This window comes from Loxodonta africana, chromosome 12 (assembly GCF_030014295.1).
Source record: "Loxodonta africana isolate mLoxAfr1 chromosome 12, mLoxAfr1.hap2, whole genome shotgun sequence".
Classification (NCBI taxonomy): domain Eukaryota; kingdom Metazoa; phylum Chordata; class Mammalia; order Proboscidea; family Elephantidae; genus Loxodonta; species Loxodonta africana.
The window spans coordinates 94,642,124-94,666,850 of record NC_087353.1 but is presented as its reverse complement, the minus strand read 5'-3'; the positions used below and the strand labels follow the sequence as shown (position 1 = coordinate 94,666,850).

The 24,727-nt window shown below is 45.0% G+C and overlaps 1 protein-coding gene across 1 annotated transcript in view; it reads right to left on the bottom strand.

The window, feature by feature from the left end:
• SDK1 (sidekick cell adhesion molecule 1) overlaps nucleotides 1-24,727 on the bottom strand; it is a 363,835-nt gene that overhangs the window by 264,338 nt on the left and 74,770 nt on the right. Inside the window, exons 10-12 of the mRNA XM_064295981.1 lie at nucleotides 16,276-16,423; nucleotides 15,159-15,299; nucleotides 8,824-9,005 (exon numbers count right to left, since the gene is read on the bottom strand). Of these exons, the coding sequence (XP_064152051.1) occupies nucleotides 8,824-9,005; nucleotides 15,159-15,299; nucleotides 16,276-16,423 (471 nt within the window). The remainder of the gene's footprint in view (nucleotides 1-8,823; nucleotides 9,006-15,158; nucleotides 15,300-16,275; nucleotides 16,424-24,727) is intronic.

Genomic DNA, 24,727 nt, shown 5'->3' with positions numbered 1-24,727 from the left:
TAATCTTTATGGGAGCAGATCACCAGTCTTTCTCCTGTAGAGCCGCTGGGTGAGTTTGAACTGCCAGCCTTTTGGTTAGCAGTTCAGTGCTTAGCCATTGTGCCACCAGGGCTCCAGACAGGTGAAGAGTGGGTTCAAATCACTTCAGGGATCAAAGTCATGCCATGTTGAACTCAAGGTAGGAATAACTTGCTTATCTTAAATAAGGAGCTTCCTTAGAGGAAATACATTTGAAACCAAAAAATCGTGCTCCAGCTACACATCCCCTAGAATGGCTAAAATTAAAAAGTCATTTCAATCCTTGCCAAGAGGGTCAGCAAGGAAGGACAGGGAACAACTAGAACTTGAGGCATTTCAGGTGGGAATACAAAATGAAAAAGGCACTTAGGGAAACATTTTGGCAGATCCTTATACCTACACTTAACTAGGTGATGCAGGAATTTCATTCCTATTTATCTAATAAAGTGAAATGGAACACTTTTTGTCTTTTTTTCTACAAGGGGACTTTTATACGCAAATGTTCCTGGAAGCATTATTTATAGTAACAGAAAATCTGAAAACGAATTGTGGTGTACTCATACAACGAAATACACTACTCAGCAATAAAAAAAGTGAATTGCTGACACATACGACAATACGGATGAATCTCAAAAACATACTGCTTAGTGCAAGACGCCACACTAAAAAAACAAAAACAAAACAAAACCTTGCAAAAACCCCAAACTGTAAATATTATCTTTCTATTTATATGACATTATAATAAAGGGAAAAATACGGTGACAGAGAAAAGATCAAGTTTTCTGGGGTAATGTAGAGAGTGAGAGGGGGCTGACTAGAAAGAGCCACAAGTGAACTTTGGTTTTGTTTTTGTATTGCTTTACATTTTTTTAAATTGTTGTAACACTATACATAACACACATTTGTCAACTGAACATTTTTCATGTGTACAATTTTGTGACATCAGTTACATCAATCATGTTGGGCATCATTTGTATCTGTTGCTGAATTTCCGTCACCAGAAACAAATACAATGCTTCCACAAGAGAACTGTTGATGGTGATAGAAATGCCCCACGCCTTGACTATGGTGGTCATCAAACGAGTGTATACATTGCTAAAACTTATCTAATTGCACACTTACCCATGGGTGAATTTTGCTGTATGTAAATTATGCCGCAATGAGGCTGTTTTAATAAAGAGAATATGAACTTAAAAAAAAAAAAAAAACAACTGTGTTCCAGGAGAAGAAGCCGCTACCTCCCTCCCGCTGGGGCAGACAGCCTTGCTATGTCTGTTACTCCTGCTGGTGCCAAGGAAAGCGACTTGCATATCCTTCCTGTCCTCACCTGGGGCAAACACCGCATCATTTATAAGTTCTCTCAAGCACCATTGTCTCACAGGTTACACACCCACCTCGTGGCAGTGAGAGCCACACCATGGCTCCTAGCATTCTGGTACCTTCTCAAGAGGAACTAAACCCAAAAGGCCTCGTTATAGTCAAGACAAGTCACATCTCCTTCCCCTGATGGATCAAGCTTGCCACTCGGCTGCTGGGGAGAAGCAAAAATTAAGCTGTTGGACAGAAGTTTATTCTTCCTGTGGCTGAGTATTTCTTGCTGGTACTGAGATCTCCTGACAGATTGCAGAATTATGTATATATACATTCCGATAATTCTCCACAATGAGCTGACAAATTATTAATTTCAAGAGTTATTCTTTTTCCCTTTAATATACAGGCATCTTAATTATTCCCTTTCCATCTTCAAAAACCTAATCAGTCCTTCAGGCATTCTCAACAATCATTGCTAATAGCTGTGGGATACCACGAGTAGCTAAAAAGGGGTTTTCGCTGCACACCACTGCCCTCAGCTACTGCCCAAACGGCCCCAGCAGAGTTTAGGGCCTGAGGCTGAGAGGCCTTCAAAGGGTCCTGGGGGAAGTTGTGGCCTTGAGAGAGCTATGGGTTTGCAGTTTTAGCTACCGTATTTTTCACAAATAACGTGCCCATGTAAATAATGTGCCCACACATTTCATGTGTGGAAATTAGCATAATATGCTTACAAAAATAACTTGTGGGGGCGGGGGGTTGCATGGTTGGCAAAAAACATATAAACATATAACAAATGCATTATTTGTATAAAAATACGGTAATTCCAAAATGGACAATTATGAAGTATCACGAGATACCTTGTACAAGAGGGGTAATGAGGCAGATTGTTACATGACTTTATATCCAGAAATCATATGTAAATTTGTATATAAAAATTATGGGGCTGACTCCTCAGCAGGAGACACCTCAGAAGGTTAGACAGAGCTGGCTAGCTGCTCATCCCATGCCAACCTCCCTTTCTTCCTTAATGGCTACGGGCCCCGTGGGAAGAGCACATTTCCCCACCTCCATGCGCACAGACAGTCCAGGAATTGTAAGCAGAAGCTAGCAGCAGATGGACGTTCTAGGTAAGTTCTTCGAAGGTGGGCTGTTGTGAGTTGAACTGTGTCCATTGAGAAGATGTGTTGAAGTCCTAACCCCCCACCTGTGAACATGAACTTGTCTGGAAGGAAATAAGAGCCTTTGCAGATGTTATCAGTTAATATGAAATCAAACAGGAGTAGGGAGAGTCCTAATCCCATCTAAGTGGTGTCCTTATAAAACGAGAAGAGAGACACAGAGGGAAGACAGCTACGTGGTGACAGAGTTATACTGCAGCCATAAGCCAAGGAACACGCCACCAGCAGCTGGAAGAGACAAGGAAGGATCTTCCCCTAGAGCCTTTGGAGAGAGCACAGCCCTGCCGACACCCTGAATTTGGCCTTCTGGCCTTGAGAGTTACAAGAGAATAAACTTGCATTCTTATAAGCTACCTAGTTAGGGGTACTTTGTTACAGCAGCCCCAGGGAAGGAACACATGAGCACACTTGCAGACTTTGCCATGAGGCACTTCCTTATGCCCTCCTCCTTCTTGTCTTCTGGAATGTGGATGTGATAGCTGACATTGCAGTGGCCATTTTATGACTATGAGGCAAATGCTAAGGATGGCAAAGCAAAAAGACGGAAGGATCCTGATTCGCTGATGACCATGGAGCAGTGGCTACAACCTGCAGTGCCTAGTACAGTGCTTTTTTGACATGAGAAAAAAAAAAGCCTCTATTTTGCTTAAGTTCCTGTTATTCTGGGTCTCTGTATCTAGCAACTGGATGCCATTCCTAACCAATACAAACAACTGCATCCTTAAACCTCTGATGCTATCTTATTACATAGATCATAACGAAACCCTATTAGGGAGGGTCAAGTCTACGGTGCACTCCTGTGATGCTCGGTACGGAAGAATCTTTAAAGCACAGTTTAAAGTCTTACTAAGAATGATCTTGTTGATAAATGAGAATTGACCATACACGAACAAGGCTACTTCCTTTTCTAGTTCTTGCTACAGTTTCACGAATGCTGGTTTTACCTTCTGGGCTAGGCTGTAGGTGGCCAGCGTTGACACGTGTTAAGCATCTTCTCTACCCTCGATCCAACATCCATCTGTCAGTGTGGTGTACTGTGGCGACTTGTGTGTTGCTGTGATGTTGGAAGTTATGCCTGGGTATCTCAAATATTTGTACGGTCACCCATGGTGGATTCAGCGGAGCTTTCAGACAAAGACAGACTAGGAAGAAAGGCCTAGTGATCTACTTCCAAACACCAGCCAGTGAAAACTCTAGGGACCACAACTGAACATTATCCAATATAGTTCTGGAAGATGAGTCTCTATGTTGGAAGGCACTTAAAATACACAGTGGCTACAACTATGGACTCGAGCATACCAACAATACTGAAAATGGTGCAGGACCAGGCAATGTTTCATTCTGTTGTACAAATGATTTGGATCTGACTCCACGGCAATTAACAGCAGCTATCCTTTATCCTTGGTGCCATGGTCTGTTGCTTTACACAGAGCACACGGTAGGCACTCACATCAATTCTTGAATGTCTTACATTTGATTTTGACCCCACGTCTCTTTCTGCACCACTGCTGCTATAGAACCCATTGCTATTGAGTCAATTCCAACTCATAGTGACCCTATAGGACAGAGTAGAACTGTCTCACAGGGTTTCAAGGGTGTAATCTTTATGGAAGCAAACTGCCACATCTTTCTCCCTTTGAGCAGCTCATGGGTTTGAATGCTGACCTTTTGGTTAGCAGCTGAGCACTTTAACCACCGTGCTACTGGGGTTCCTTCCTGCTACTATGGAAACATTCACAATCCATAGTAGATGCTAGTAGTGTTGCACGAGAGAAACTAATACAGACAGCAGGAATAATACCGCTTGTGTTTGTATAACATCTCAGAGCCTCTAAAACCTTTTTTGCATCGAGTGTTTCATGTTCTCTTCACAGCCACCCTGACAGTAGTCAGGCAGATATAAATGTCACAGTTTCACAAATGAAAAAATTGAGGCCCAGAAAGGTTAAGTGTGTTTCTTGAAGTCAAGTAAGTAGTAAATGTTAAGAGTCGGGCTGGACGGAGTCCCAGGGAAGGGCCATCAGGGTCGTGGGCACAGAAGGACGTGTGGACATGTGTAAACACGAACCTCTTAGTGCCTTAGTCTCTGTCACCATCTCCCTAAACTATTCAGGGCCTCTCATTGTCATCATTTTTCTTTTGAACTCATCACCTTCTAATTAGATGACTTCTAGGCGGTCTGTTATGTCTTCTGCCCCAGACCAGTTCCATATGACCCCGGCCTCCAGCATACTCCCCCCTTTCCTCCCGACTTTGAGGGCTGCCATCCTCTCCGAGGTCTGTCCCGTCTAGGCTGGGAACACCTATTCAAGGACAGAATTAACATTCCTACTTCATTCTGCTCCGCTGTGGTGTGTTTGACTAGGAGGTTAATGACAATCAGGCACGGATGGACGCAATGTATCTGTACCCAGGCAAAGGCAGGCAGGAGAAGGAGAGCCTGATCAGACAGCCCTCCCAGGGCCTGTGTGCTTCCTTACACCAGCGAGAGCAGGAGCCAGGCTGGGGCCAGTGTCAAGGTCAAGCCTATGGGTGGTACCTCAACACTCTGGCCAACAAGCATCCTCCACCCTCAAGTGTCCTGGGTTCAGGTGCTCCTTTACACAGGGAGGCCAGGCAGGCAGAGCCTCCTGGGATGTCACACAGCACCTCCTGGGATGTCACACAGCCAGCCTGAGAAGTCCTTCCCAGTGACCAAGGAACAGGATTAGGATCAGGGCCTGGAAGCAGCATGCAATTACCAACTGAGTTTCAGCAAGCTCAGGGGCGATTTTTCCCAGGGGCATTTATAATCATATGGGGGAGTTGTACAGTAAAACCTGTGTAAGGTAGAAACCATCACAGAAGGAAAACTCAAATCTTTTTCCCTAAGAGAAAGCAATAGAAAAGTGGTAAGACTGCACTTTGTCAAAGGCAGAAAACCTACAAGATCCAGAAAAACAAGGCAGCTCCTGTCAAGTTCCGGCTCTCACAGGTTTCACTGTACAAAGTCTGTAGCACACAGAAGACTGCAGAAGACTGAGTCCCTCAGCAGGGGGACAAATCCATCTGTCCTTCCTGAGCACACACTCAGGAGGGGTCTTCGAACAGGGCAGGAGGGGAAAAGACTACCAGAATGCCATGTGAAATGCCCACTGGGTGTTCCTGGGACCTGCTGGGGGAGCATCGGGCTCTGTGCTCCCCTCTTCCTCTGAAGGATGGCATCCACACCACACACCCAAGCAGAGGCCAGATGGCCCAGCTCTGAGAGCCAGGCTGTGGGTGGGGCAACTGCACATACAGTGTTATTCAGGGATGTTAGCTCATATGTGGTTTAAGGAAAGATGATGAACTTCCGTGAGGAAAACACATCCTTTCCCAGAGCCAAGCAGAATGCAGTGTGTTACTTTATCTAGATGCTGCTCGGGCACAAAGGAAGGCACCTGCCCACCCCAGCGGGCATGTGGGGAGGGCCGGTCCTGCATGGCTCCCACGCTTTCTCCACTGAGAAACCACACTGTGGCATGCTAGTCCAGGTGGCCAGTTTATTGCCAGTCATGCTCATGTCTTCTTTGAGGGCCCTCTGACATCAGAGTCTGCGGCTGTCCTTCAGAGAACAGTGGTCTTACACCAGAAGACCTGGTAATTGGTGCTGATTCTGCCATTTGTTAGCCATGTGATTTAGATCAACTAACTTTATGCTAGCTGAATTTTAGTTTCTTTATGTGTAAATTCAGGAGAAAAGACCTGATGATCTGCTCCCCTAAATGTTATAGCCTAGGACACCTTAAGGGGCAGTTTTACACCACAGGCTTGCTGTGAGTTAGAGTCGACTCGATGGCACACAATAACAACATGTAGAAATTGAAGTCACTGAGTGGTGAAAATGTTAACATGCTCAGCTACTAACTGAAAGGTTGCAGGTTCAGGTGCACCCAGAGGTGCCTTGAAAGAAAGGTCTGGTGATCTACTTTTGAAAAATCAGCTATTGAAAACCCTGAGGAGCACAGTTCTATTCTGACACACACGGGGTCACCACCACTTGGAGCTGATGCCACAGCAACTGGTTTTTATGTGTGAATTACTGAAAAGAGAACACGCCCTGTTCTATCCTGTAAAACTGTACGTGTCTTGTGGAAGAGCCTGGGGCCCATCCTTGCTCTTACACCCAGTCCAATTTACATAGGAAGCATTAAAGGAATGCTTCTGAGTTTAATAGAGAGCCTGGTGGTGCAACGGTTAACACGCCTGGCTGCTAACCGAAAGGCTGGCAGTTTGAACCCACCCAGAGGCACCTTGGAAGACAGGCCTGGCAATCTGCTTCTAAAAAATCAGCCATTGAAGATCCTATGGAGCACAGCTCTACGGTGTCACATGGGGTCTCTGTGAGTCAAAGTGGACTCAAAGGCACCCAACAACAATAACGACAATGGGCTTAATTGAGTTCATTTACAGGTCCATTTATGAGCTGCAAAAGAAATAAAAAATGAAAAACTAGTTTGGAATCTATAGAGCGCCACCCGAATATATCATTGCCATGCTTTCTCACTGCCACCAGAGGCGGGTACATTCATCACTCTGCAGCCAAGTCCTTGCTGTTCTGTCTCCAGGCGATGCCCATGTCCCTGTTCCCCTCTGTTCTCGCCTGCACTCACTGACAGACTGAGCCTCCTGATGGCACATTTAGATCGTGTCCCTCACATCTCTTACACCTTTAATTGGACCCCAATGCCAGCTGAACAAAATGCAAACTCAAAAGCCTCCAAGCGCTTCCCCACAGGCTGAAATCTACTCCTCTCTGCCCTCCCCAGCGCTCAAACGCACTGGTAGTAAAGCCAAGCAGTCACAGTTAAGAGTCATGGGGGATTATCCATAGCGATGTTAGTCATTTTAAGTGTTTCCAAATTTATTGTTATTTCATTAAATAGACCAAAGCAAACATTAATTGCCCAGGTTTTCAGCTATTTTTGTTTTCAAATGAGTGGTCAAGAATTACTCGGTCAAGATCTGGTTCTAAGCAGCCTTCGGGCATTTTAAATATTCCTGCTAGTTACTGTGAAAGCAGAGCTGACCGCACTTAATTTACGAGGGAGGATTTAGGGACGTTCACACGGCAACAGGCAGCCAGTCAATAGGGGATGATAATAACCGCATGTAATACCAAGGAGCGTCAGGCCGCAGGCACGATTTGAGGAGAGAAGTGGGCAGCTAGAAACCTTATCGTATGAGAAGGGTCAAGGCCTGGTAGCAATAAAAATGGCTAAGCAAATAAAACCACACCTGTGCATCAGGGGCAGGCATACATCGCTGAATGAAAAACAGTTTTAGACTTGGTGGGAAAATTACTTCCCCAGGCAAGGATCTGGGCTGCCGTGGGGCCCAGGAGGTCTCGTCGAGAGAGGGTCCATTTATTTCCATTAACAGCAGTAACGCCGAAACGCAGGCCTGCGAAGGCTCAGAATGCCCTGCTCTTCCAGGTAGGTCCTCGTAGCACAGTGGAGGAACAAGACACCGTAAAAAGTCCTACAGATGATGGGGCTAGGGCTTGGCACATTTATTCAAGACCCACCGGTTTTGTGACGAGCCCTGGTGGCACAGCCTAGTGCTCGGCTGCTAAACAAAAAGTTGGCTCTGTGAACCCACCAGCTGCTCCACGGGAGAAAGATGCGGCAGTCTGCTCCTTAAAGATTACAGCCTTGGAAACCCTATGGGACAGTTCTACTTTGTCCTAGAAGGGTCTCTATGAGTCAGAATCTACTTGACGGCAGTGAGTTCGGTGGTTTGGGCTTTATGATATTCCGCTTGGTCTTTTTTTTTTTTTTTTGAGGGGAGAATAGGAGCTTTTATTGATCTAGTAACTTGTTTGCTTTTAGTTATTGAAAAAGGCAAAAAAAAAAAAAGTTCTAAAATGCAAATTCCATCCCCAACAATCCTATTGCATCAAGAAAAAGCCATTTTAATAATCATTCTCTGTGGAAAACACTCACAGCATCAGGTAGGAGCCTGCAGCAAGCTTCATGGCAGAATACACAAATGGTCCATGTAGAGAAGTCCCAAGTCCGCAGAACTTTCCAACGAGAGGAGTACTAGTTCAAGGATGTATTTAGATACTTCATTCCTTAGTGACCACAAAGCAGCTAAGGTATCACCGGTTGCCCTTCTACGATAGCGCTACAGTTAGGAACTAAGTCAGGTCACGGTAAGTGGGCGATGGTCTCCTTCTGAATGCTCCTAGAGGACTGGATGCTCTCTTTTGATTTCTAATGTGCGCCAATCACATTTTGCAAATCTTGTCCCCCAGCACAGATTCTGCAGCCCCGAGGGAAATCGAGCTTACCTCCTTGCAAAGTGTACTCGGTCACCGCCCTGCTGAACAAACCCAGGCCAGCCCCGTTGTAAGCAGCCACCTGGATTTCGTACTGCGTCCAGATGATCAGGTCCTTCACCAGGCAGTAGTTCACCTCCGGGCTGCTGATGTTCCTCTGCTGGTACTCCCCAGGCAGGCCGGCCAGGCGGTACCTGCAGTAGAAAGGAAGTCTGTGACAATAGGCAATCGAGCAGACCAGGGACTGGGTTGACCCATGGTCAGGCTGTGCGGTTAGAGGAATGTGAAAGACACAGAGCAACCCTACAGGACAGAGCGGAACTACCCGGTGGGGCTTTCAAGGCTGTAATCTTTATGGGAGCGGATCGCCAGGTCTGTCTCCTACGGAGCTGCTGATGGGTTCCAACCACCAACCTTTCAGTTAGCAGCTGAGAGCTTTAGCCACTGCACTACCAGGGCACCAGGCCAGTCCCGTGACTTCCTAATTTAATGAGTGTTGTTGTCTTAATTGCTGTCCAATCATTGCTAATTCATGTGACCCCAAGCATGCAGAGTAGAACTGTATTCCATAAGGTTTTTGATGACTGATTTTTCAGAAGATTGCCAGGCCTTTCTTCTGAGTCACCACTGGGTAGGCTCTAATCACCAACCTTTTGGCTAGTAGCTGAGTCCTTAATCATTCGTGCCATCAAGGGACTCCATTCAATGATTAAACCAAAGCATAATCTAATCTCACAAGGCTTATAAACTCTGGGCAAATTGGAACTGACGTTTCAACTATGTTACGGCTAAGAAAAAATTATAGCTTTTTAAATGCAACCAGTCTAGGAAATATAATGACTTAGGACCAAAAATTCTAGGCACGATTTTTATCGGGGTGTTACTATAAATCAGTTTGAGAACTGCTTTCCTCTTATGATTTTGAAACGTGGGGAAAACTAGAAAAGTCAATGGCCTGCAGCCGCTCTGTCTCCATGCCCTGAGCCTCCAGCTCTGCTCCCACTTAGGAATCCCAGGCTTGGCTGAGTGGATCCTGAATCAGAAGAAGTGGCTTTGAAAAGTGTTAACCCTTCTTAAAACACTAGACGAACACTTGTTGCTGTTGTTAGCTGCTACTGAGTCACCCCCAACTCATGGTAACCCCATGTGTGTAGAGTAGAACTGCTCCATAGGGCTTTCTTGGCTGTGATCTCCATGGGAACAGTTCACCAGGTCTTTCTTCTGTGGTGCTGTTGGTGGGTGTGAGCCACCAACCTTTGGGTTAGCAGCTGATCACAAACCACTTGTGCCACCTAAGTATAAATTGCATGTTAGGTGGCCTAGACAGCACATGTGTAGTGTATTCTTTAATATACTAAGTACAGACATTCAAAGTTGTATTCCTTAAAAAGGAATTTCTTAAAGATGACATATGTAATTGTGGACTTGTTGTTGTTAGGTGCTGTTGAGTTGGTTCCAACTCATTGTGACCCTATGTAAAGCAGAACAAAACACTGCCCGGTCCTGAGCCATCCTCACAACTGTTGCTATGTTTGAGCCCATTGTTGCAGCCGTTGCATCAATCCATCTCGCTGACCGTCTTCCTCTTTCTCAATGACGCTCTATTTTATCAAGCAGGATGTTCTTAAAGATGTAAAATTGGGGAAGGGCTATTTGCATCATGAAATGATTTCTACAGCTTTATTGTGATTAGCAAGTGTTTTTGCATGACTTAGTTCATAGAAGTTAATTTACCGAACAGGTCCCTTTTCTGGATCAGCTGCCCTGTGCAAAGCAAGGAGCGTGGACAGTCTGAGTAATTTCCTAAATCCTCCTACAGCTTCCAAAAGCATCTAATTCCAATCCGGGAAGAGGTTCTTGCCCGAGGAAAATGTGGCTTTGTGTGATAAGCACAAAATGGAAAAGATCTATGTGTGGCAGGAGGAAATGTGTTAACCCTTCATGGCACACGGGGTCTTAGAGCCCCCCAAGATGCTGAACTTCTGCCTGCAGATCCCATAATCCTTATCCACTTATCCACACTGTCCAACAGGAGCGTAGCTCCTTAGCACAAAGGGGACAGATCTGAGATGCATACATTAGACATCAACAAGGATGCCATTATGGGGGAAAAAAAAAAAGAAACCCAGACATCCAGGCCTGTCAATGCAGAACAACTTTCCAAAGAGAATGATGGCTGAGAATGCAAGAAGGAAGCAGAGAAATGGCAACAAAAGGCTCTTCATGGAAATCAGGTCTTTCTGAGACTATTCTTTCATCCCCTCTTATTACAGAACATTTGTACTTGGTGAGGCCTGTTTAATCAGGAAAATAGACGACAAAGAGCAGACAGCACTTGAATAGCAAGGAGGTGCGGGCCTCCTGCAGCCTGGCACCTGCGTGGAGCCCCAGCACCGCAGGCCCTGCTGCTCGCCTAGTGGGAGGCTGCAAGGGACACTGGTTTTGTGATGGGCAGAAATGAAAGTGCTGCAGGGTAACCCGTCAAGGCACAGCTTTGTTTCCTACGCATCGACTTCTAATACCTCCCAGCTGGCCTTCCTCTCCTGAACTGCCTGCACCCAGCAAGGGTGTGAAATTCATTTATAGGACAAGATGATCGCCGAGGCAGTGGGCACTGGGAGAGCTTTGGCAAGGGATGTCGCTGCTGCTGTTGTTGAGTGCCGCTGAGTCAATTCCGGCTCATAGTGAGCCTCTAGGACAGAGTAGACCTGCCCCATAGGTTTTCCAGGCTGTAACTTTTATGAGAGCTGATTGCCAGGTCTTTCTCGCCGCATGGGTCCAAACTGCTAACCTTTCGGTGAGCAGCCGAGTGCTTAAGCATTGTACCACCAGGGCTCCTTAGTTTGGCGTGGGGTATAAGATACAGCACATGTGACAGATGTTCCCGTTGGAATTCCCTGTCTCCAAGCAATGGACTTTTAAAATAAATGGCACCGAGACAACTGAATATCCATTTGGAAAAAGGGATGTTTTGGCTCCATATCTCCCCCGAGACAGCAAAGTACCTGGCACGTGGGTGGTACGCAGGACCACATAACAATTTGACTTTCACCAAGCACATCATCTTGAGAAGAGCTCATTCATGTGGCCCTATCATGACACACATTAGCTCTTGGGAAAAACACAGAAATTAGCATCAGAAGACTTAGGCTCAGGTCCCTGCTCAGCCACTTAGAAGGTCGGTGGCCTCCAGCAAATTCTGAAGTTCCATGAACCTTGGTTTCCGCTCAATCAATGCCCATGGAAGCAGTAGTCAAGAAATCAAATGATGTACTGCATTGGACAAATCTGTTGCAAAAGACCTCTTTAAAGTTTTAAAAAGCAAAGATGTCACCTTGCTGATTAAGGTGTGCCTGACCCAAGCCATGGTCTTTTCAATTGCCTCAGATGCATGTGAAAGTTGGACAATGAAAAAAGAAGGCAGAAGAAGAATTGATGCATTGAGCTGTGATGTTGGCAAAAAATATTGAAGATATCATGGACTGCCAGAAAAATGAATAAATCAGTCTTAGAAGATATACAACAAGAATGCTCCTTAGAAGTGAGGATGACAAGACTGTCATTCGCATAGTTTGGACATGTCATCAGGAAAGACAAATCTCTAGAAAAGGATGTCATGTTTGGTAAAGCAGAGAGCCAGTGAAAATGAGGGAAACCCTCTACGAGGTGGATTGACACATAGCTGAAACAATGAATTCAAACATACCAATGATCATAAAAATGGTGGAGGACCCGACAACTTTTCGTTCTGTTATACAGACGGTCGTCATGAGTTGGAATCGACTCAATGGCAACTACCGCCACCAACAACGAAATGGGAATAATAATGGCATTCTACAAGAGAGATGTCACAAGAATGAGATGAAACAACGGATGTGGAAGAGTTGTGAAAATACATAGTACTCTCTAATACTCCTTTTTTGGAAGACATTGCTCTTCTACTAAGACGTATGTAGGAGATGGCTCTGGGTTGTAGACACTAAACGTGTACGGGTATGTGTCTCCATCCAGGCCACTTCACGACAGAGCAGCACAAAGTGCAGAATTCACATCTTGGCAGTGGACTGTGCTCCCTCCAGGGACAGGCAGGTGGGCTCGTCCTGCCCCATGGCTCAGGGTGCTTTTGTAATAGGCACAGGATGTCTAAAAAGGTCACAGTTACTAAAGGTAGTGGAGGTGATCATCTCCTCACTGGTGGAATATGTTGCCTGGGAGACCATCTTAGCCAGAACAAGATGATTTTTAACATGGAAATAAACATGAGAATGTTTTTAAAGGACGTAACCCCTATGCTCCTCTCAAAGAAACACCCTGGCCATTATTATAAATATTTTATTACTGCGCATGCATCCTAACTACTTCTTATGGCCAGAGCCACAAGGGTGATTTATTTCCATTTTGTGCTTCCCAAGTACAGAGCTGCAGCGCTGACACAAGGCTTGTGCCCCCGAGAATGCATGCTTGCAAACACAGCTCTGATTTGCAGACCGCACGGTAATTTGGAGATGTTTCCAAGCGCATTCATCTTAGCATGAGTTCTTAATTTCTGTAAACTTTGATATTCACAAGCCTTGCGCAGTGCACTCTCATTTCAGGGCTTGCTTGATTTAAGCCCCTGAAGTACAGACGCCCTCTTTTCCAGCACTCAATTCGACTAACACCATCAGAGAAAATCCTTTTAACGGTCATAATCCCCCAAAATAGAGCAATGTGGCCCTGTAACATCAGAGAGATTTTATTATGACACTCTGTGCCTGGAGCCTGGTTCTGTGGGCTGACTTTTAAAGTCCTGACTTGACAGCTTCTGCCCCAGAAAACTGTCCCTCCGTGCATTGAAAAGAGACAGAGGCAGCTGGTTGGCACAGGCACTGAGGGCTGGTAGAGGGGGCACAGGCAATTATTTTCATTTGCTGGTTAGAACAGAACAGGAAGTCACAGGCTAAGGCTGCAGAAAGGAGCAAGAGGCACGTTTTTGAGGGAAAATCTCAGGCTTCCAGCAGTGGGAAGCAAGGGGCAGTTTTCTGGAGGAGAGTCAGGTGTTTGACAGTCCTGGGAATTATTCTGGAAACTTCTACAGGGACCAGAGCACCAGAGCCCACAGGCCCCACCTTTCCTGTGGGCTAGACTCAGTCTCATATAAAAATCTAAAATTTTGTGATTCCGTAGGAAACACTAGAACTGGTGATACTGAGCAACATACTAGCATAGAAACAACCGGCTAATAATTAAATCAAATTCTTACTAATTTAAAAATTATTGTACTTCATAAAAGGAGCCCTCATGGTGCAATGGTTAAGTGCTCAGCGGCTAACCAAAAGGCTGCCACTTTGAATTCACTAGTGGCTCTGTGGAAGAAAAGACCTGGTGATTTGCTCCCATGAAGATTACAGCCTAGGGAACCTACGGGGCAATTCTACCCTGTCCTACAGGGTTGCATTGAATAGGAATCAGCTTGACAGCACACAACATCGACAACAACGTACTTAATAATGGAGTCCCTGGGTGGTGCAAACGATTAACATGATTGGCTGCTAACCGAAAGGCTGGAAGTTCAAGTTCACCCTGAGGCTCCTCGGAAGAAAGGCTCGGTGATCTACTTCTGAAAAATCAGCCATCGAAAACCCACACGGGGTCTGACACACATGGGGTCATCATGAGTCACAGTCAACTCAACAGCAGTTGGTTATACTTGCTAATACAGTGAAACCTGTGAGAGTTGGAACTCAGCAGAACCGGCTTGCTTTTCCAGGTCTTGAAAGATTTCCACTTTGACAGGGTGCTGTCTCACCACTTTTCTATCACTCTTTTTAGTGGAAAATACAGTGAAACCTGTGATAGCCAGAACTTGACGGGACTGCCTTGTTTTTCTGGGTCTCACAAGTTTTCTGCCTTTGACAGGATAGTCTTACCACTTTTCTGTTGCTTGTTTTAGTGAAAGATATTTGCATTTTCCTTCTCCAACAGGTTTCTGCCTTACACAGGTTCCAGCTTTCACAGTTTTTACTGTACATCCCCCTGGTAAAAACTTAAATAGAATGAAAGGATTTACAATGAAGACCACATCTTGCTCCCTAGCCATGACATGCCCCCCCCATTCTCCTGCTAAAGAGTAACCACTGACACCAGTTTACTGTGTGCACAATGGTTGCACGTGCACACAATGGCTCTGAATGGCTGCCCACATTAGCTTGTGTACTCCAGTTTGCCAGCCTCCACCACTCCCTAGAGCCCTACACCTTACCTGATTCCCTCAATTACTAGACACATTTGAGTTTGTACCAATGATGAAATAAATCATTGAACCTTTATGACAACAGTCTAAAAGTGGCCAATCACAGGCTACTTGCCTGAGGATGTACCCACGCAGGACCCCATTGTGCTCGGTTTCTGGGGGTGGCTGCCACTGGACCATGATGGACTGGTTGGTACGCCCACTGGCCACAATATTTTTTGGGGGAGCACTGGGTGGTTCTTCAGGCAACATCAATCTAAAAATAAAAGATGGGTAGGGGAGAAAGATAGGTCAGCACCAGAAACAATGGACCCTCACCTGCACTCTCAAATTGTTGAATCTTGAGCCTGACTACTCAAATCAGGTGATAAGAACAGCAAAACACACAGCTGATCCAATGGAAAGGACACGCATGAAATACTTACAACAAATCAACCTAATAGAAAATCAGTTAAGCCAGCTACAAGGAACATGCTAGAGGTGACTTTATTCTGTCTGAATAATCCACAGCACCTCCACTCTTTCAGAAAGATAATGCGCCTGAGAGAGCTGGCTCTTGGGTCCACCATCTGTGACTCCTTCCAAATTGTTTTCTTCGGCTCTTTCAATATATTTCATATCAAACTCCCACACTTTGAGAAAAGGCCATTTGAATCTCAACTACTCTGCAAATCAAGCCCACTGAAAGCTCAGGTTGAACAGGGAGGGCATGGTGGAATTTGATAAAGCCATCTTTCCGTGTCACATCTGAGCAGCTCTCCGGGGGTTGGGTGAGCAGAAAGGCCACTCTGGAAGGAAACACTGAAATGCAAACCCTAGAACTCATTTCACCCCACTTCCAACACTCTGCTCAGCGTTTGTCTGCAAAGACAGTGGCAGCGTCTTCCATCTGCTGGCAGGCAGGATGGATAAAGGGCGCGGGAAACATGTAAGCCCTTAATTTCATGTACACAGAGGGTTGTGCTATAAGCGACAATTTATGTAGGCACAGCCAGAGCACTGCAGGAGAAATCTAAGAACTTCCCTTGGAGCTATTAAGGAAAACCCAGCTAGGCCAAGCTAAGTCTGCATTTTCCATCTTTGTGACAGTCTTTTCTGTTCATGTTTTTGCCGGTGTTAATAAGGTATGCAGGTTGATCACTTGGACCAATTTCCTCCACCTAATATAAGGCTTCTTTTTCAGACCCAGGACATGCCACTTGGACACACACAGGGAGTCCCACCCACGGTACCTGCTTGTTTCCGCGCTGTACTGGCCCTTGCCCACTTGGTTAACGGCGCACACCCGGAACTGGTAGGTGCGAGCAGGGGTCAGGCCACTCACAGTGACCCCTGTCATCTCGGGGCCAACATTTGACAGATGTACTTTCCATGGAGAATCTAAGAAAATAGGGAAAACAAATCCAAACTTGTATAAGCACGTATCAAAATAATGAGAAGTGACTACAAAATGCATTCTTCAGATTTTCAAATTCTCACGGAATCCAGATTTTCTGGAGCTGTTGAGGCTGGATGAAGCCTAGAAACTACCGTCCTGAGATAATCTTTAAACCTTAAACCAAAATATCCCCTGAAGTCTTCTGAAAACCAAATAGTTTAGCTGAACTAGTAAAGAACGCCTGCCTTGAATATCATGCTATTTTCAGAAACTACCTATATGGGATCAAATTGACAACAGCAACTCGAATGGTCAGACAGGAAGCTTAGGGGACAGTGAGTTTATGTTAGTGTGGGAGGAACAATTTGGAAAGGAGGGAGAAAGTGGTTACACAACAACTCAAAGAATGTAATCAATGTCACTGAATGGTGCATACAGAAATTGAATTAGTGTCTATTCTGCTGTGTATATTCTCAACAATAACAAAACAAGGAAAATAAATTATTTTTAAAAAAGACACATTCTCACAAATTATCTCATTGGCTTACCAGGACAACTCCAGGAGGCCGAGCTGTTGTCCCCATTTAACAGATGTGGAGACTGATGCTCATGGCCACATAGCTAGTCACTACAAGGCTGGTGTTAGACTCAGGGGTCCCCACTCCCACTTCCCCAAGCTGCCACCAACAAGTAAAGCAATTATTTTGTTCAACTCCCATTTGCTGGTTTAAACAGAAGCAAAATACTCCTAATTCCTATGTTCAATATGTAAGAGGGAAAAACTTTTCTGCCGACTCCCAAGGTTGGGCAAATTGCGTATTTGTCTCCTAGAAAAGGAATGCCGCATATGCCGCTGACTGATAAATAAAAACTATATTCATTAACATTTTAATAAAAGAGGAAATGAGCATGATGAAGGCAGATGGGCTGCGCGCTCTGCAGCCCATCTGTTTGGCAGCCCACCGCACACCACACCCGTCAGCGGCTCTGGCTGCAGAGGGAGGGAATGAGATTCGCAGCCAGTTTAGAATCTCTCTCTGCAGCTTCCCGGCAGGTGTGGCAGAGCGAGTGCCCCTGGCAACCAGACCCACTCTTGCCTGCAGGACTTCAGAAGGTTCTCCTGGGGGCCCTACACCTTGGCGTCACTTTAAGCAGAGTTTGAACATGCACTTTAGTCCAATGGTTTCTTCGAAGGATGCCCTGGAACGAACAAGACCTGGCAGTGCCGTCTCGCCTCCACTGCCAGCTCCCATTCTGAATCACTGTGATGCCTGGACTGCATTTTAAAGTTATTAGTGAAGTGAAAAATGGGGGTGGGGGAGGGATTCTTGTGGAAATCAAATCTTCCTTCTCATTCCGTTGAAGTGGTGCTAAAGCCCTGTCTTAGTCCTCTGGTGCTGCCATAACAGAGATACCACAAGCGGACGGCTTTAACAAAGAGAAATTTATTTTTTCACAGTCTGGTAGGTTACGAGTCCGAATTCAGGGTGTTGGCTCCAGGGGAAGGCCTTCTCTCCCTGTCGGCTCTAGAAGAAGGTCCTTGTCCTCACTCTTCCCGAGTCCAAAGGATGTGCTCCACTCCTCGTGCTGCTTTCTTGGTGGTATGAGGTCCCCAGCTCTCTGCTTGCTTCCCTTTCATTTTATCTCTTGAGAGATAAAAGGTGGTACAGGCCACACCCCAGGGACACTCCCTTTACCTTGGATCAGGGAGGTGACCTGAGTAAGGGTCCCATCCTTACAACCCCATCCTAATCCTCTCAGCGTAAAATTACAATCTCAAAACGGAGGATAACCACACATGGCCTAACCAAGTTGATACACACGTTTTTTGGGGGGACATAATTCAATCCATGACAAAGCCTTTTCACCCACACTTGAGATGGTCAAAAAGACGTGACACGTGATTTCTGTCATGGTGTTGGGCTCTGTTTTGAGGACCCACTCAGACAGTATTAACAGTATTGACCAGATGACTTAACCATGGGCATTCACAAGCCTGTGTCAGTGAGCTCATCAGCAATGAACCCCAGTTCCTCAGAGTCACCAGAAGTAGCCACATACTACTCCCAGTGAAAATCAGACCTTACCGTCTGCTTCTGCTAACCCACACAGAGACGTCCATCACCAGTTCAGATGTGTTGGCTAGCTTCCTTAACAAAAATGTTAAGCTCTTCTGAGTACGATGCCAGTTGGGCTGCAAAGGTTGACTCTTTAATTATTTCAAATAAAGCTGCTTCTGGAAATGGGTTTCTGGAAATGCAGTCCACACAACCAGCTAGGTACGTCGGTATTCTTGGCTTTTCTTTTTCAGTGGCATGCATAATCTGTACACTGTGTGGATAAGGATAGCCTCTTCTTAATGTTCCCTTTAAAAATATACAATGTGTGAATCTCCAATTAACCACAGAAAAAATCACCCCAACTGCTCATTTCACATGGGCAGTCTTCTAAGACCTTTCAAACATCTCTTGGTGATCTGGTTTTCTAAGCAGGCTTCCTTACAGAAAAGAGGTGTCCGTCAACATACATGATGGATGGAACAGCTTTCCTTACATCAGCATTTTTGAGTTTAGTTGGTAGGAACCAGGGCCTCTCCATGCCAAGTCAAGTGTCAATGGAAATACAATTTTAATTTTGAAGACAACAGATATATGGTAGATAAAATGAGTAACCCAGGAAGGATTTGACTATCAGCTCTTCCATCTACAGTTGTTTGATTTTGTTTGAGCTTCATCGGTAAATATGGGGGCAGGAGCACATAAACTCCCAAGACTGTAGAGAGTATGAAATAAGATCATGTATATTGAAAGCATCCAGCATAAAGTCTGGCCCACAGTGGACACGTGTACTGGGTATTTCCACTCTCTGCCTTCTCCACCCTGCTCTCGGCCCTGGAGGGCCTTTATGAACTACGATGGGGGCGCTCTGCCCTCTGGCTTTCCCTGGAAGGGCAGAGGGAGGAAGGAGACTGAAGCCAGGGTTCTTATTCATTGGGAGTTGCCTCACACTATCTATGTCCTTCATCCAAAAGTCACTGCCCTCCTCAGGTGACTGCTCAGCTCAGTCACTCTTTCTGGATTCTGCAACAACTCCCCATCTCTGACTCAGGGTGGTAACTGCTCTGCTGCTACCAGCCCCAGACGGCTGTGGCTTCCCATCACCCACACCTCTGTAAATATTCCTTTTGTAGAAAATTCCTCCTAGGTTATTCTACTTTGAGAGTGCCATCTGTTTGCTGGTGGAAACCCAGCAGATACAATACTCAATAAAACTTATCTTCCATCCCTTTCTTTCCTCTGATCTCAGAGTGTCTGCAAGTAAACAACTCACCTGCTGAGTCAGACACAAGGTGAAAGACAGTAATTTCAGACAGAGAGAAAGTCAAAAGGACAGTTGTCACAATCAGTTGGCTGAAACAACAGAAAAGGGAAGGGACAGAGTCCAGGGCCTTAAATACTATCCTTCCCAGCCTCTGCCCAACGTGGTTCTCCATCAATTTCCCACTTGGAGTGCAAACAGCCCTTGAAGGTGTGCAACCCAAGTTGTGGAATCCTTCGAATACTTTGATTTGACAGCGAGGTCTATGAATCTCCTCTGTACCTTGGGGCTCTGCTCAGCCCTTGGGTTGCATCTATAGAATTCTTTATTTATTCTTTCTCCTCTCCTACTAGAAGATAAAAGGTCTGGCAGAAAGAGAGATTAAACGGAAAACGAATACAAATGAACCCATCCATCTCATGGGCACTCTGATCTGTACCAAAAAAAAGGGGGTTGGGAAGGATTTGCTCCTTCACAAGCTTCAGAATTGCAAGCTTGCTGAGAATGGTTAAAATTTAAATAACGAGTCTGTTCCTGACAATCAATGAGCAAAATTCCTTTCAAGGGGCTTCTCTCAGGCCTCACAAAAGAGTACAAGGTGCTACGCTCATCTTAGGGGTTCGAATGTAGAAGAGCCCTTTGATAAAAAAACCATTCCATGAAAGTCTCAGTGCCTTTTTTCCTCCCTTTCAGAGATTCCTCTTGCTCCTCTGATCTGGAAGACGAAGGAATTTTAGACTTCCCCAGCCAGGCTCTTAAACAAACTATGTTATACGCACCGGCACCACTAATCTTTCTCTTGGCTTCAAGTGGCTTCAAGTGCCCAGACCCACCAGGGTTTAATCACTCCTCTACTTTATCTGCTGATAAAAAGCTGGTAGTTTTCAATCTTCCCACACCTACTGGAAGCTTTTTCCAATAAAAGAGCATTACCCTTCTGTTAATTAAAGGTACCTGAGGAAGGGAAATCGTTTTTGAAAGAACATTTTTGTACTTGCCAAAAGGATTATGATTATTAATGCCTAACATTTGTAGAGCAGTTTGCAGTCTGGGAAGCGCTTCCATGTATGTCACCACACAAACCCTCTTGGGGAGCAGGTATCAGCACATCTCTTCCACAGACGAGGAGTCCCTGGGTGATGCCAACAGTGAAGTGCTCATTTACCAGCCTGAAGGTTGGTGGTTTGACCCTACCTGGCAGTGCTGTGGAAGAAAGCCGTGGTGACCTGCTTCCGTAAAGATTACAGCCAAGAAAATTCTATGGTGTACGGTTCTACTCTGTAACACACGGGGTCACCATGACACCATGAGTCAGAATCGACTTGATGGCAGTCGGTTTGGATTTTTTTTTTTTTTTTTTAACAGATGAGGAGTCCCTTTGTGGTGCACATGGCTAACGAGCTTGGCTGCTAACCGAAAGGTTGGAGGTTCAAGTCCACCCAGAAGCTCCTGGGAGGAAAGGCCTGGTGATCTACTTCTAAAAAAATCACCCAAATTCTCATAAAAAGACCAGACCTAATGGTCTGACTGAGACTAGAGGAATCCCGGCGGCCATGGTCCCCAGACCTTCTGTTGGCCCAGGACAGGAACCATCCCCGAAGACAACTCATCAGACATGAAAGGGACTGGACAGTGGGTAGGAGAGAGATGCTGATGTAGGGTGAGCAGCTTGTATCAGGTGGACACTTGAGAGTGTGTTGGCATCTCCTGTCTGGATGGGGGATGGGAGGATAGAGAGAGTTGGAAGCTGGCAAAATTGTCATGAAAGGAGAGACTGGAAGAGCTGACTCATTAGGGGGAGAGCAAGTGGGAGTACGGAGTAAGGTGTATATAAACTTATATGTGACAGTCTGACTTGATTTGTAAACGTTCACTTGAAGCTCAATAAAAGTTAAAAAAAAAAATCAGCCACTGAAAACCCTATGGGGCCCCTTTCTACTCTGATACACACAGGGTCACCATGAGGTGAAGTGAAATCACCAGCAACTAGTGTGTGTGTGTGTTTACAGATGAGGAAAGCAAGACTCAGGGAAGTGTAAATAGCTTCTCCCAAACATCATGGTGATGAAATCTGGCTGTCACTCCCAGGACTTGAAAGTCAATCTCAACATCACTAAGAATGAAGTGACCAGACATCACGTGCCCCTTATGTGGTACAGTAGGAAGTATCTAGCACTACCCAGGAAAGTATTGGTGCCAAAAAAGATAAAAAAGGAAATAATGCAAACACTGAAAGTGGACAGAATCCATCTCTGGGCAATAAAGCAGATGTTGCAACCAATTAAAGGTTGCAACCAATGTGGAAGCAACCAGCCAAATCCAGGACACTGGACATTCTACAGGACAAATGCTCTCACCTCTGCACAAGTCAGTGCCCCTGAGCACTCAGCTGGTACCTGAAAGGTTGGGGGTTTGAGTCTACCCAGAGGTGCCTTGGAAGAAAGGCCTGGCAATCTGTTTCCAAAAATTCAGTCTTTGAAGACTATATGGAGCACAGTTCTATGCTGACACACATGAGGTCATCACCAGTTGGAACCAACTCGATGGCAACTTTTTTTTTTTCTGCACGAGTTATAAGGGTGGTGAAAAAGGTGGGTGGGGTGTCTTATAGATTAAAAGAAACAGAAGGTACAACAAAAACAATTCAATGAATGGACCTTGTTTGGATACTGATTTAAATAAACCAACTGTAAAAAGACTCTTTTTTTGGTAGATAATTACCAAAAAACCAAACCTGTTGCCATCAAGTCAACTCCAACTCATAGTGACCCTACAGGACACAGTAGAACTGCCCCACAGAGTTCCCAAGGAGCGCCTGGTGGACTTGAACTGCTGACCTTTTGGTTAACAGCCGCAGTCCTTAACCACTACGCCACCAGGGTAAGCTGGGGGCAGTTGCTGTTTCAATGAAAGAATATTCATTCTCACTTGTATAAAAAACGCAAGGTGAAGAGGCAATGAAATAGCATTTTTCATTTACCAAATGGACAGTTTAAAACAGGTGTAATAGTGCTGTCAGTGTTGTGACAAAAAAGTCACTTTATAAAATCTTTTTATTACAGAAAATACTAACCAGACACTAAAGCAGAGTGCTCACACATGCAAGTTCAACAACCGTTAATACTTCACCGTATTGCTTTCATCTGTCCCCTCCCCCTTTTTTTGGTTAAAGTAATTGTCTACATCAACTAGGGACATTTAAACATGGGAGAGTATTAGATGATGGTGCGGATTATCATTAATTTTGTTAGGTGTGATGGATGCTCTTTATTGAACTGAATACTGACATACATACGGATAAAATGACATTTCTGGGTTTTCCTTTAAAATAACGGAAAAAAGGGGGAAGACGCTATTTCATTGCTACTTCACCTTGCATTTTTTATGAGTGAGAATGAATATTCTTTCATTAAAACAACAACTGCTTACAGCGCAAGTTAAGGGGAAGAATAGAGATCCAAATTTACTATTTTTCTAATTCGAATGCCACTGCTTTTTTGGCTATACCAATCTTTCATCTTGTATCTCCTGAAAAATAAATATTAATTATAAAAATAATGGCCACCAGTTTAAATAGCTACCCACTAGAACAAACTCCAGTAGAATCTATTTAATTCTCTGTTATATTCACAGCACCTACAATATTACCCGACACATAGCAGAAACTCAAAAGATATTTGTTGAATGAAAGAAGCTATCAGGTTCTAGGCACTGCTAATGGCTTTGTATGTACACATTTAACCTTCACAATAACCTTGAGGTAGATATGACTATCCTCATTTTACACATGAAGAAGGAAGGCTCAGAGAGAGTGAGTCTGAGCTGATGGCCTTTCTACTGACTCCTTGGTAGAAATTCACTGATAAACCTAACTATGCTCTTTTGATTTCTCACTGTTGCTCAGTATTGAAAGCTAGGAAGTGGAGGGGTTGGTCACAGAGATTCTCCTGGACCAGTGCTGGCAAGGACCCTAGCAATGTGGTGGAAAAGAGTCTTGATGCTAGTGAGGCTTTCCTTCCACCAAACCATGCTACTTTCCAGACGTGCAACATGCAGTACTCTGTGTTTCCTAGGATGGCACTACAAACTCATAGCCCTCAAGACAGGTGCTGCTCGGGGTCTCACCTCAGACACAAATTAAGGCAAACTGTCCAATGTTTGGAAAGCCTGTCAAGCATCAGCAGTGATAAGTCACGTTGAGGGCGTGAGCCCTTGATAGGTGTGATGAGGATGGCACTGCTTTTGTGGGCTTCTTCCCAAAACACATTACCCCAGTCTAGCTGTAAGAAAAACAGCAGACAGACCCCAACAGAGGGGCATTTTACAAAATATCTCACCAATGCGCCTCAAAGCTGCTGAGGTCATCAAAACCAAAGGCAGAATGAGAGACTATCTCAGCCAAGAGCAGCCTGAGGAGACCTGACAGCTAAATATGATGTGGACTCCTAAGTAAGTCCTGAGGTAGAAAAAAGACATTAAACTGAGGGAACTGGAATAAAGTATGGGTTTTAGTCAACAGTCATGTATCATTGTTGCTAGTGGCCATCAAGTTGATTCTGATTCATGGTAACCCCATGTGTCAGTGTAGAAACACTCCATCGGGTTTTCAAGGTTGTGACTTTCAGAAACAGATTGTCAGGTCTTTCTTCCAAGGTGCCTCTGGGTGGGTCCGAACCACCAACCTTTTGATTAGCGGTCAAGGGCTTAACCATTTTCATCACCCAGGGACTCCAAAGTATCAATATTGATTCACTAATTATGACAAACATACTAATCTAAGATGTTAATAGTAGAAACTGGGCATGGGGTATATGGAAATTCTCTGTATTATCTTTGCAATAATCCTGTAAATCTGAAACTGTTCTAACACAAAGTGTTTACTAAGATTAAAAAAAAAAAAGGTCTATCAGCTAAGGGTTGGTGTGGAGCCAGGAAGGAGAGTGGCAGGTTGTGTGGGACATTGAGGGGACCTGCTCTGGGAGATTCAG